The sequence below is a fragment of the Nicotiana tabacum genome, chromosome 12 (genome assembly GCF_000715075.1).
Source record: "Nicotiana tabacum cultivar K326 chromosome 12, ASM71507v2, whole genome shotgun sequence".
Taxonomy (NCBI): Eukaryota; Viridiplantae; Streptophyta; class Magnoliopsida; order Solanales; family Solanaceae; genus Nicotiana; species Nicotiana tabacum.
In genome coordinates this window covers 60,514,428-60,526,245 of record NC_134091.1, presented here as the reverse complement: position 1 = coordinate 60,526,245, position 11,818 = coordinate 60,514,428, and the positions used below count along the sequence as shown (strand labels likewise).

At 36.8% G+C, this 11,818-nt stretch overlaps 1 protein-coding gene across 16 annotated transcripts; it reads right to left on the bottom strand.

Moving 5' to 3' along the window:
- Positions 1 to 341: 341 nt before the first annotated feature.
- Positions 342 to 11,604, bottom strand: LOC107761045 (uncharacterized). Of its 16 annotated transcripts, none has more exons than XM_075226551.1 (8): positions 11,450 to 11,603; positions 11,310 to 11,362; positions 10,911 to 10,964; positions 2,920 to 2,976; positions 2,768 to 2,836; positions 2,581 to 2,656; positions 2,076 to 2,245; positions 342 to 1,644 (listed from the first exon to the last, which is right to left on the bottom strand). In XM_075226551.1, exons 3-8 carry the CDS (start codon positions 10,962 to 10,964, stop codon positions 1,597 to 1,599), a joined length of 474 nt encoding a protein of 157 aa, XP_075082652.1. In that variant the 5' UTR covers positions 11,310 to 11,362; positions 11,450 to 11,603; the 3' UTR covers positions 342 to 1,596. The 16 variants fall into 16 exon arrangements, 12 of the variants coding, with proteins under 12 accessions (XP_075082652.1, XP_075082648.1, XP_075082655.1 ...); XM_075226547.1 differs by having other exon boundaries at positions 2,920 to 2,991; positions 11,450 to 11,599; XR_012697312.1 differs by having other exon boundaries at positions 342 to 725; positions 1,023 to 1,644; positions 2,920 to 2,991; positions 10,911 to 11,530.
- Positions 11,605 to 11,818: the final 214 nt, after the last annotated feature.

The following is an 11,818-nucleotide window of genomic DNA, read 5'->3' as shown; positions in this document are numbered from 1 at the left end:
TGTTAATCATGTCTCTTTGTGGAAAGTTGTATACCAATTATTTATTGTGTTAATATAATTTTTTGAATATGGAGCTCTCTAAGTCATGTTGGTACTATTTATACTATAATTACGTGTAAAGGTGACTTCAACTTTACGTGTAAAGGTAACTTCAACTTAAATTCTTTTTCTGCTGTGTTTTGTGGGAATTACACCTTTGTTTACAAAATTATTATGAATTTAACTTGTGTGAGCCATCATAACTTGATGACTTATAACAATAGGTGAGTAGTATAAACTGTAGTAATTTTAATTTGGTAATCTAAGGAATGAAGTAAATAAAATATTATAACTGGTTAAAATTTACTGGCAGTGTAAAGTCTTCTTGTACTATCAATATATACAAATTAAATCATTCATCGAGCCAATGCATTTCCTTTCTCTTGCCTGTGAGATCATTGTTCGGATTTACACAGTATTGAGGCATTCACTGACCACAATTACAGTAATTAGCAACAAACATGAAAACTAAGACTTGATGGTACAGTGCAAAAACTCAGATGCAATAATACTAGATCTTATGCTTGGCTCTTCTAGGCTTAATTAGAACAAGCCAAAGAACAAAGAAAACAACTAGGAAAGCAGGTATCATATATTATCATGTCAAACTCGACTTTAACATTCCTCTGCCGGGTGCAATGTTTGATTGGAGACTGTCTAGAGTAGTATCAACATAATTTACGAACCTGCATAATAGATAAGATCTTTTTAGCAAGCAAATGGAGAGAAACACTTGTTGAGTGAAAAGTGAAGACACTTTTGCATGCCAAATTAAAGTTGCTTAATGTTTGCTAAGCATCATCCTCAGTAAAATATCATATACACTTGTGGCTCCCATATGCAGTGAAATAAAGTATTCAATGTACTATCTCAAATTGGTTACACATGTAAGTACAAGACTAACAATAAGGATGTCATCAGGTAGGGGGTAAGTGCAGTGCAGCACATCAGTGATTGTCACACAACAAACAAAAGATGCTAACCCTTTTGCTGCATCCTCTAAGGTATGGAGAAGTCTCAAGGCATCCATATAACACAGTTCCCCACTGACAGTTGAAATCTAGGAGGGACCCATAACATGAAATAAATTGGCTAGAAGGTTTCATAACCAGGCTAAATTTAAGACAACGAAAACCAACAAGATCAAACTATTTCTGAAAAATATCGTTTTAACTTATGCAGCAAATGCATATCAATGAGATTGAAATAAGAAACAAATCCTTTCACACAGAGGCAGAGCCAAAATTTGAATCTTTTGGGTTCTGAACTTGTCACTGAATCCATAGCTAGTCTTGTTTACTGGGTTCACAATTAGATATCCATACAACTTTAATGAAATTTTTAATACAAATACAAGATCTAAGCAAAATTACTGGGTTCGTCCGAACCCATAAGTAATGATCTAGCTCCGCTTCTGATTCCATAGAGGTTGGAATGATAGTGCACCAAGTGCTATTTATCTCGCAAAACAATTGAGAAAAAGGTATTTGGCAAAACATTGTAAAAACTGTAAATCACGAACTCTTCCCCACAAGCTAACAACATAATTGTATTTGTTCACCAGCTCACGCTCATGGATTTTGAAGAGCTTAAAAGTTTGTTCTGCTTTCGAAGATTAAGTATCCACAAAGAGAAACTCTGTTAAATGGGCAATTACGAAGAACAACTTATATGTAAAAACGTTAGCAACTGTTTCTGATCGGTAAGAACATCATCAACTAACTTAGGAAGAAAATTTTTAAAGCTAGTTGTCCGTTGTTCAAACCAACAAAAGATCACTCAATATTTTATGTACAATTGACTTGCAGAGAACATTGTATTATGCAGAAGAAGTGATAAAACCTATTAACACCAAAGGCCCCTATTCACCATTCAAACAGATAAAATATACTATCTTTTATGCACTCTGCTGAAGACAATTTGCAAAACCTTCTAGTGGAACATATCCAATGAAACCATTCACAAAAACGACAAATTATGCTGTGAAAATAATATTTTACTTGTACTCATCAAAATAGACCATTCATAAAGGATACATGTCCGCTCCATAACAAGGCGGTGAACATTCGAACTGACCAATTGAATGGACTCTTCACAGAGAAGTCAATACATAGTTTCGAGCAATAGTGTCTGAATGGAATTTGGAGATATGCCAGCCTTGGGAAGTGATGGATAAAGGGTTTCATCCAACTGACCAAATCCAGTCCTGTTGAAAGTGTGATGAGAATAACACAAGTAACTAGGAGAAACAAGAACTTAAATTACCAGCTTTTGTCTCAACATAAAATGTTAAACCCAACTTACGTTACCACTTCTGGCTCAAGGTAAAATATTAGGTTAAAGAATAAGTAACACATTAAAGAGTGTAAAGTACTCTCTTATTATCTATATTGCATTCTCATAAGTACATTATTTAAAAGGGGTCCCCAAAAATAAAAAAGATACAATAAAACAGAAACTTTAAATTAATGAAAGTCACATATAAGCTTCAACTTTGAGTGGAAATAATAGAATTATATAGGATTAGGTTTCTTCTCTTTCTTTTCTTAACACCATCAATGATATGTTTATCCTCCTCGGAGTCTTTCAAGTTATCCAATGAGACATCAGCAGATCCCTGTATATTTTTTTGGAAAAGAAAAGTTACATATCTATTTAACATGTCCAATTTTAAAGTTTGAAAAAGGAAAGTTTATTTACGTATCTATTAAACTCTAAATCAACTTACCTTTTCTTTAATAATTCCTTTTGTCTTTTGCTTTTTTGGTTCATTTTCAACCTCCAATAAGTCTCTCCCCTGCAAAACCAACAGAAATAAAACTTATTTACAGAGTACACATTAATGTGGATCACAAATTAAAATAACCTAAATTATAATACCTTTTTCTCTATCCTTGATTCGTATTGTAATTTTAAATTCTCTTCTGTAATGATAACCTGTGATATTATAACCTGTGATATTATAAAATTATCAAGCCCCTCTTTCAAATTATAATTGTTTAATCTTAGCTTGAAAATAAAATCTTTTCTACAAAGGCATTGAATTTTGGACAGCTACAACAGTGTAGATTCTTTAATGTTGTCATATGACCGAGGAGAGCACTGTTGTCCCATCTTAACATGAACCATTACTTAACTTGTAGATTCTTTCAGTTCTGGAATATAATAAGCCACGTAGGGCACATAACACGTGAAAGCATTCTTTTATATCTATACATATAGATAAATAGACCCTATTAGGCCCCGTGTGAGGCACGACCTTCATATATCGTATAGATAAACAAGACTCTATTGGGCCTCGTGCGAGGCACGACCTTCATATATCATATAGATAAATATACATAATGGTAACTTAACAAGGTTCTTGTTTCTTAACTTCTGGAACATGTTCATTACTTATTAAAGTAGTTATCTATGTGAAAAATTCCTTGATATAAGTATGTTACAGATCCTTCATATAAAGAAATCTAAACACTTTGACAACACTAGGAATTCTACGAAATTGTACGAAGGCTCAGATACTATAGGATCAATTTCAGATGAAGGGAGATAAGGGATATCAAGTATATGAATGAAAGCTTCATGACATCTAGTTCTTTAGCAATTCGTTTAGGAGGAAACATGTGATATGGAGTCATGCCAAGGAAACGGAAACAAGATAGCCATTACATACTTACTACCCTTATGACCCTTAACACAAGACCGTCAGAGTCTGAACACATATATGATCTGTTGAAATCGTAAAGTTGTGGGCGCACATGCCTTAACATATAAAGTATAAGTTTCTCATGAAAAGGAGTCTAACATATCGACAAACATAAGGAACTCTATATTGTACTATAGAAACTTGACACTTATAAAGAGACTAGACAGTCTAAACATAATGCATAAGGTGATGGGTCCATCCCATGTGTAAGGAAGACGTCTTCCTTTGGCTTTAAAATGTCAAGCCAACTAAAAGAATAGTAAGGAAGATTTTATGGCAAATATTTCCTTGGTTTCACAATGAATATTTGACTCTTGCCAAGCTCATGACATCAATGAAGCAATTCTAAACATTATAAATAAGTGTGTTGGTCTCATTATAAAATACACCAACAAAGAGAGAAAGAAAGAGTGATCAGGCATCACAGACTTGGTATAAGAAAATAGTATATAAGAAAAATAGAGAGTGAGTGATATTGTAGTAACATGATAATATCCAAAGAGGGTTATTTCTTTTGAGTGTTGTAGTGGTCTTTGGAGTATTTTACTCGAACCTACAAAGTGTAAAATTCCGTGTTATAATGAATTAGTTGCTTCTCTCGAGGCCGTGATTTTGTTCCTTATTCAAAATGGTTTTCCACGTAAAAAATCTTGGTGTCGTTGTCACTCTTTTATTCTTGCTAATTACAGTATCTCGGTGCTACGTTATTATTCTGCTTTTATTACCGTAAATATTATTTCTGTGGGAGTTTATTCCCAACAACTGGTATCAGAGCACAGGTTTTGCTCGTTCACAGAAACACTATTCACTATCGATAGTACTATGCTTGGTGAAAAACAAAAATGTTCGGAGTAAAGTACGAGGTAACAAAATTTAACGGAGATAGCGGTTTCTCAATATGGCAAAGAAGGATGGGGGATCTACTCATCCAACAAGGATTACACAAAGTACTAAATGCTGATGCCAAAAAGCCTGATACCATGAAAGCTGAGGATTAGACTGACTTGGATGAAAGGGCTGCTAGTGCAATCAGGTTGCACTTATCAGATGATGTGGTAAATAACATCATTGATGAAGACACCGCATGTGGCATTTGGACAAGGTTGGAAAGCCTATACATATCCAAAACGTTGACAAATAAATTGTACCTGAAGAAGTAGCTATACGCCCTACACTTGGGTGAAGGTGCTAATTTTTTGTCACATTTAAATATGCTTAACGGACTAATCACATAGATCGCCAACCTCGGAGTGAACACCGAGGAAGAATATAAAGTCAACTTGGTTTTGAACTCTTTTCCATCTCCGTACGATAATTTGGCAACAACCATCCTGCACAGTAAGACTACCATTGAGTTGAAAGACGTCACATCGGCTCTTCTACTTAATAAGAAGATGAGAAAGAAGCCTGAAAATCAAGGACTGACTGTCATAGCAGAAGGTAGAGGCAGGAGTTATCAAAGGAGTTCGAGCAACATTGGTACAACCGGAGCTCGTGGGAAGTCTAAGAACCGATCCAAATCAAGAGTCAGAAATTGCTACAATTTTGATCAACCAGGTCACTTCAAAAGAGATTGCCCAAATCTAAGGAAGGGCAAAGGTGAAAGCAGTGGCTAGAAGAATGACGACAACACAACCGCCATGGTGCAAAACAATGATAATGTTGTCCTCTTTATAAATAATGAAGAGGAATGCATGCACGTGTCAGGTCTAGAGTCGGAATGGGTGGTTGATACAACAGCATCTTACCATGCCACACCGATAAGAGAAATCTTTTGTAGATATGTAGCAGGTGATTTTGGAACGGTGAGAATGGGTAACACAAGTTACTCAAAGATTACGGGGATCAGTGACATTTGTATAAAGACATATGTCAGAAGCACATTGATTCTAAAGGACGTGCGGCATGTACCTGATTTAAGGATGAACTTGATCTCGAGAATTGCTTTAAACCGAGATGGATACGAGAACTATTTTTCAAAGAAAAAGTGGAGACTCACCAAAGGATCATTGGTGATTGCAAAGGTAGTTACTCATGGCACGTTGTACAGGACAAGTGCAGAAATATGCCAAGGTGAATTGAACGCGGCACATGATGAGATTTCTGCAAATTTGTGGCACAAAAGAATGGGTCATATAAGCGAGAAAGGATTACATATTCTTGCCAGGAAATCACTCATTTCTTATGCCAAAGGTACAACGGTAAAACCTTATGACTACTGTTTATTTGGTAAGCATCATAGTCTCATTTCAGACATCGTCTGAAAGAAAATTGAATATACATGATTTGGTATATTCTGATGTTTGTGGTCCAATGGAAATTAAATCGATGAGCGGTAACAAATATTTTGTTACTTTTATTGATGATGCTTCACGAAAATTATGGGTTTATATTTTGAAAACCAAAGATCAGGTGTTTCAAGTTTTTCAAAACTTTCATGCTTTGGTGGAAAGGGAGACAAGCCAAAAGCTAAAACATCTCCGAAGTGACAATGGAGGTGAGTACACTTCAAGGGAATTTGAAGAGTATTGTTCGAGCCATGGGATCAGACATGAAAAGACAGTTCCTGGAACCCCGCAACACAATGGTGTAGCTGAGAGAATGAACCGCACCATTGTTGAGAAGGCGAGAAACATGCTTGGAATGGATAAACTGCTTAAGTCATTCTGGGGTGAAGCGGTTTAGACAGCCTGTTACCTGATCAATAGGAGTCCATCAGTTCCATTGGCGTTTGACATCCTAGAGAGAGTTTGGACCAACAAGGAGGTGTCCTGCTCGTATTTGAAGGTGTTCGGTTGTAGAGCTTTTGCATATGTACCAAAGGAGAAAAGAACAAAGCTGGATGATAAATTTGTTCCCTGCATATTAATCGGATATGGAGATAAAGAGTTCGGATACAGATTGTGGGATCCTGTAAATAAGAAGGTCATTAGAAGCAGAGATATAGTCTTCCGAGAAAGTGAAGTTGGAACTGCTGATGATACGTTAGAGAAGGCCAAGAATGGTATAATTCCTAACCTTGTTACTATTCCTTCTACTTCTAACAATCCCACAAGTGCAGAAAGTAGGACCGACGAGGTTGCCGAGCAGAGGGAGCAACCTGATGAGGTTATTGAGCAAATGTCGAGCAAGTGGAGCATCCCACTCAGGGAGAAGAGAAACTTCAACCTCTGAGGAGACCAGAAAGGCCAAGGGTAGAGTCATGCAGCTACCCTTCCACAGAGTATGTCTTCATCAGTGATGAGGGGGAGCCAGAAAGTCTTAAGGAGGTATTGTCCCATCCAGAAAAGAACCAGTGGATGAAAGCCATGCAAGAAGAGATGAAATCTCTACAGAAAAATGGCATGTACAAGCTGGTTGAACTTCCAAAGGGTAAAAGACCCCTCAAATGTAAGTGGGTTTTTAAACTCAAGAAAGATGGAAATGGCAAGTTGGTCATATATAAAGCTCGATTGGTGGTTAAAGGCTTCAAACAGAAGAAAGGTATTGATTTTGACGAAAGTTTCTTACCTATTCGAACAATTTTGAGCTTAGCAGCTAGCCTAGATCTTGAAGTGAAGTAGTTGGATGTGAAAACTATATTTCTTCATGGAGATTTGGAAGAAGAGATTTATATGGAGTAGCCAGAAGGATTTGAAGTAGCTGGAAAGAAACACACGGTATGCAAATTGAATAAAAGTCTATATGGATTAAAGCAGGCACCAAGGCAGTGGTACATGAAGTTTGACTCATTCATGAAAAGTCAAACATACATAAAGACCTATTCTAATCCATGTGTATAATTCAAAAGATTTTATGAGAATAACTTTATTATATTATTGTTGTATGTGGATGACATGTTGATTGTAGGATAAGACGAGGAGCTGATTGCAAAGTTGAAGAGAGATTCATCCAAGTCATTTGATTTGAAGGACTTGGCCCAACACAACAAATTCTAGGGATGAAGATAGTTTGAAAGCGAACAAGCAGAAAGTTGTGGCTATCTCAGGAAAAGTACATTGAACGTATACTGGAACGCTTCAACATGAAAAGTGCTAAGCTAGTCAGCACACCTCTTGCTGGTCATCTAAAGTTTAGCAAGAAGATGTGTCCTACAACAGTAGAGAAAAAAGGGAACATGGCTAGAGTTCCTTATTTTTCAATAGTCGGAAGCTTGATGTATGCAATAGTATGAACCAGACCAGATATTGCTCATGCAGTTGGTGTTGTTAGCAGATTCCTTGAAAATCCTGAAAAAGAACATTGGGAAGCAGTCAAGTGGATATTGAGATACCCGAGAGGTACCACAGAAGATTGCTTATATTTTGGAGGATCGGATCCAATCTTGAAGGGCTACACGAATGCTGATATGGCAGGTGATCTTGATAATCGTAAATCTACTACTACATATATGTTCACATTTTCAGGGGGAGCTATATCATAGCAGTCGAAGTTGCAGAAGTGTGTCGCACTCTCTACAACTGAAGTATAGTATACTGCCGCTACTGAAGCTGGAAAGGATATGATATGGCTCAAGCGTTTTCTTCAAGAGTTGGAATTGCATCAAAAGGAGTATTTCGTCTATTGTGACAGTCAAAGTGCAATAGACTTGAGAAAGAACTCCATGTACCATGCAAGAACAAAGCATATCGATGTGAGATACTATTGGATTCGTGATCAGGTGGAAAATGAATCTTTACAGGTCAAAAATATTCACACGAGTGAAAATCCTACTGATATGTTGACCAAGACGATACCAAGAGACAAGTTCGAGCTATGCAAAGAACTTGTCGGCATGAACTCTATATGAAAAACTGGAGTTACCTCTTTCAGGTGCATGAGACTGGAGGGGGAGATTTGATGGGTCCATCCCATGTGTAAGGGAGACATCTTCCTTTGGCTTTGAAATGTCAAGCCAACTAAAGGAATAGTAAGGAAGATTTTATCGCAAATATTTTCTTAGTTTCACAATGAATATTTGACTCTTGCCAAGCTTATGACATCAATGAAGAAATCCTAAACACTATAAAAAGGTGTCTTGCTCTCATTGTAAAACACAACAACAAAGAGAGAAAGAAAGAGTGAGGCATCACAGACAAGGTATAAGAAAATAGTCTATGAGAAAAATAGAGAGTGAGCGATATTATAGTGAGATGGGAATATCTAAAGAGGGTTATTTCTTTTGAGTGTTGTAGTGGTCTTTGGAATATTTTACTCGAACCTACAGAGTGTAAAATTCCTTGCTATAGTGAATCAGGTGCTCCTCTCGAGGCCGTGGTGTTTTTCCTTATTCAAAAGGGTTTTCCACGTAAAAATCTTGGTGTCGTTGTCACTCTTTTATTCTTGTTCATTACTGTATCTCGGTGCTACATTATTATTCTGCTTTTATTACCGTGAATATTATTTCTGTGGGGATTTATTCCCAGCAACTGGTATCAGAGCATAGATTTTGCTCATTCACAAACATACTATTCACTATCGGTAGTACTATGCTCGTTGAAAAACAAAAATGTCTGGAGTAAAGTACGAGGTAACAAAATTTAATGGAGATAGCGATTTTTCAACATGGCAAAGAAGGATGGAGGATCTACTCATCCAACAAGGATTACACAATGTACTAGATGCTGATGCCAAAATGCCTGATACTATGAAAGCTGAGGATTAGACTGACTTGGATGAAAGGGCTGCTAGTGCAATCAGGTTGCACTTATCAGATGATGTGGTAAATAACATCATTGATGAAGACACCGCATGTGGTATTTGGACAAGGTTGGAAAGCCTATACATGTCCAAAACGTTGACAAATAAATTGTACCTGAAGAAGTAGCTATACACCCTACACTTGAGTGAAGGTGCGAATTTTTTGTCACATTTAAATGTGTTTAACGGACTAATCACATAGATCGCCAACCTCGGAGTGAACACCGAGGAAGAAGATAAAGCCATCTTGCTATTGAACTCTTTGCCATTATACGAATAGACAATCTAAGACACTTCACAATATTGCTCGAATGATCTTATTCTCCGGAAAACCTTGGAACATCTATTCTGATATGGTTCATCTTAAGTAATATATCATGATGATGATAATTCTGGAGGCCAACGGTATGATTCATCTTAGGTAGGAACTATAATCCATTAACAATCACATAAGGCTAGTAATACCATTCGTCTTAAGTACGACACCATAACCCAATAACGATCTTTCTGGAAGTGTCGATACAATTTACCTTAGGTAGATATCTATAACTCATCAACGATCACCTGAAAGTTGTCGATATGATTCATCTTAAGGTAGTATAACCCAATAACGGTAATCCATAATCTATCAACATGATTCCTCTATAACCCCATTAATGATCACTTGAAGGCTATCGACGTGGTTCATCTTAATTAGAACTTACAACCCATCTACGATTGTCTAAAAGCTATTAATACAGTTTAGCTTACGTATCAATCTACACCCGATGACGATAATCCGGAACCTGGAAACGACCGACGTGATTTACCTTAAGTAGGAACTATAATCCATTAATGATACTTTATGAGCCATTCATATAATTCATCATCAATTGGACCTATGACACATCGACAAACATCTGAAACTATTCACATGATTCATTTTATATAACGCTCTAAAGCCCTTCCACAATACCTTAGAAACCATCGACATCACTCATTTTAAGTACGATCTATAGCCCTTTAACAATACTTTAAAAACGTGTGGACTTAGTAACATTAGACGCTAGATCACTTACAAGAACTTGTTAACTAAGGAGGTACGATAGCTCTTGAAAGCTCTTCAATAATAAGAACATGATGCTTACAAAGAGACTCGGTTACTGGGACCTAACACATAAGGAAATCAGTAACGATAAGAATAAGACCATCCTTTATACGAATGGAAAGTCTATGATACTTGAAAGTGACACTTGAATGCTCTTACGCTCATAAGAATCTGTACTATAACCCCCAATAACGGTAATTCTTGAAAGCTTAATCCTAGGAATAGAACAGCCACATTAAGTACCGATTTATAAGCACGTGGCGCATCTCTTACTTAACTTATGGAACCTATGACATGTAATCGATATGCTTTCGTAAAATTTAGACTTCATTGCTCATATAGAGAAACAATAAACATAAGTCGTGCCTTAGCGGGAAAAGACAGAATAGCCTTACATACCTCGTTCCTAATAGTTGTCATACTACGATCAAGATGCTCCTTTACATCTTCCATCTATAATAATAACAATAAAAGAAGCCTCGTGTTAGCAATCAAACACTACGCAAGCCATTCGGACAATTCGTCGAACATTTGGTGGGCGTGAGGTTTTAAGGCCCTTTCATAATGGTGTTTCACGACACCCTTCCTTTATTTTAACTTATCGCAATACACAAATCCCCTTACGAGGTCAACAACATCTTCCATACACCACAACATACAAAACTGCCCCTTACACATCTCATATGAGTCACAAAGTTTGGACTCACAGCTTCATATTACCGTTCCTTGAGTCCTTATCGAAAGCACTTTAAAATACTTATTTGAATCCATATATATGATTAGAAGGAACCTTCTCACCTTGGTTGCTGTTTTACTAAGAATTCATCACTTGAACTTTGCTAAAAGAAAACCTTGATTCAAGAATCCAAGATGGATTGAGGGTAAGATTTCATGTTCTTGAGGAAAAATCTTACTAGTGAAGTGTTTATATCACTTACCTTGACCTTGGAAAGTGTGAGGAGGAGAGAAAATTGAGAGATTCAGTTCTCATAAGGTCTATAATGAAAATGAAAGAGAGATTCCGAAGATTTATCTTATAAAAGACAAGGTTTGGCCGACTTAACCTTGGGCGCCACATGTCCCGTAGCAATTGGGCATTGAGCACGTCCTTAGTAAGACACGCATAACGTTTTACTCCGACGTCATATCAACGAACAGTTTGCGCCGTTGGAAACTAGACTTAAAGAAATTTAATTCGATAGATAGATCACCCCTAACTCCAAATACACAGGTCGCAACATGCACGGGAAGTTGGACCTTGTTCAAATGCATTCTACAAAACTTAACTACGAGCGACTTTCGCTTCG

What these genes read in the sequence shown, in the direction of transcription:
- LOC107761045 (XM_075226547.1), bottom strand. Translation starts at nt 10,964, where the DNA reads ATGGAAGATGTAAAGGAGCATCTTGATCGTAGTATGACAACTATTAGG. An exon ending in TGACAACTATTAGGAACGAG is followed by an intron (nt 2,992 to 10,910) that starts GTATGTAAGGCT and finishes ATAATATCACAG; the next exon opens with GTTATAATATCACAGGTTAT. An exon ending in AAGGAATTATTAAAGAAAAG is followed by an intron (nt 2,657 to 2,767) that starts GTAAGTTGATTT and finishes AAAAATATACAG; the next exon opens with GGATCTGCTGATGTCTCATT.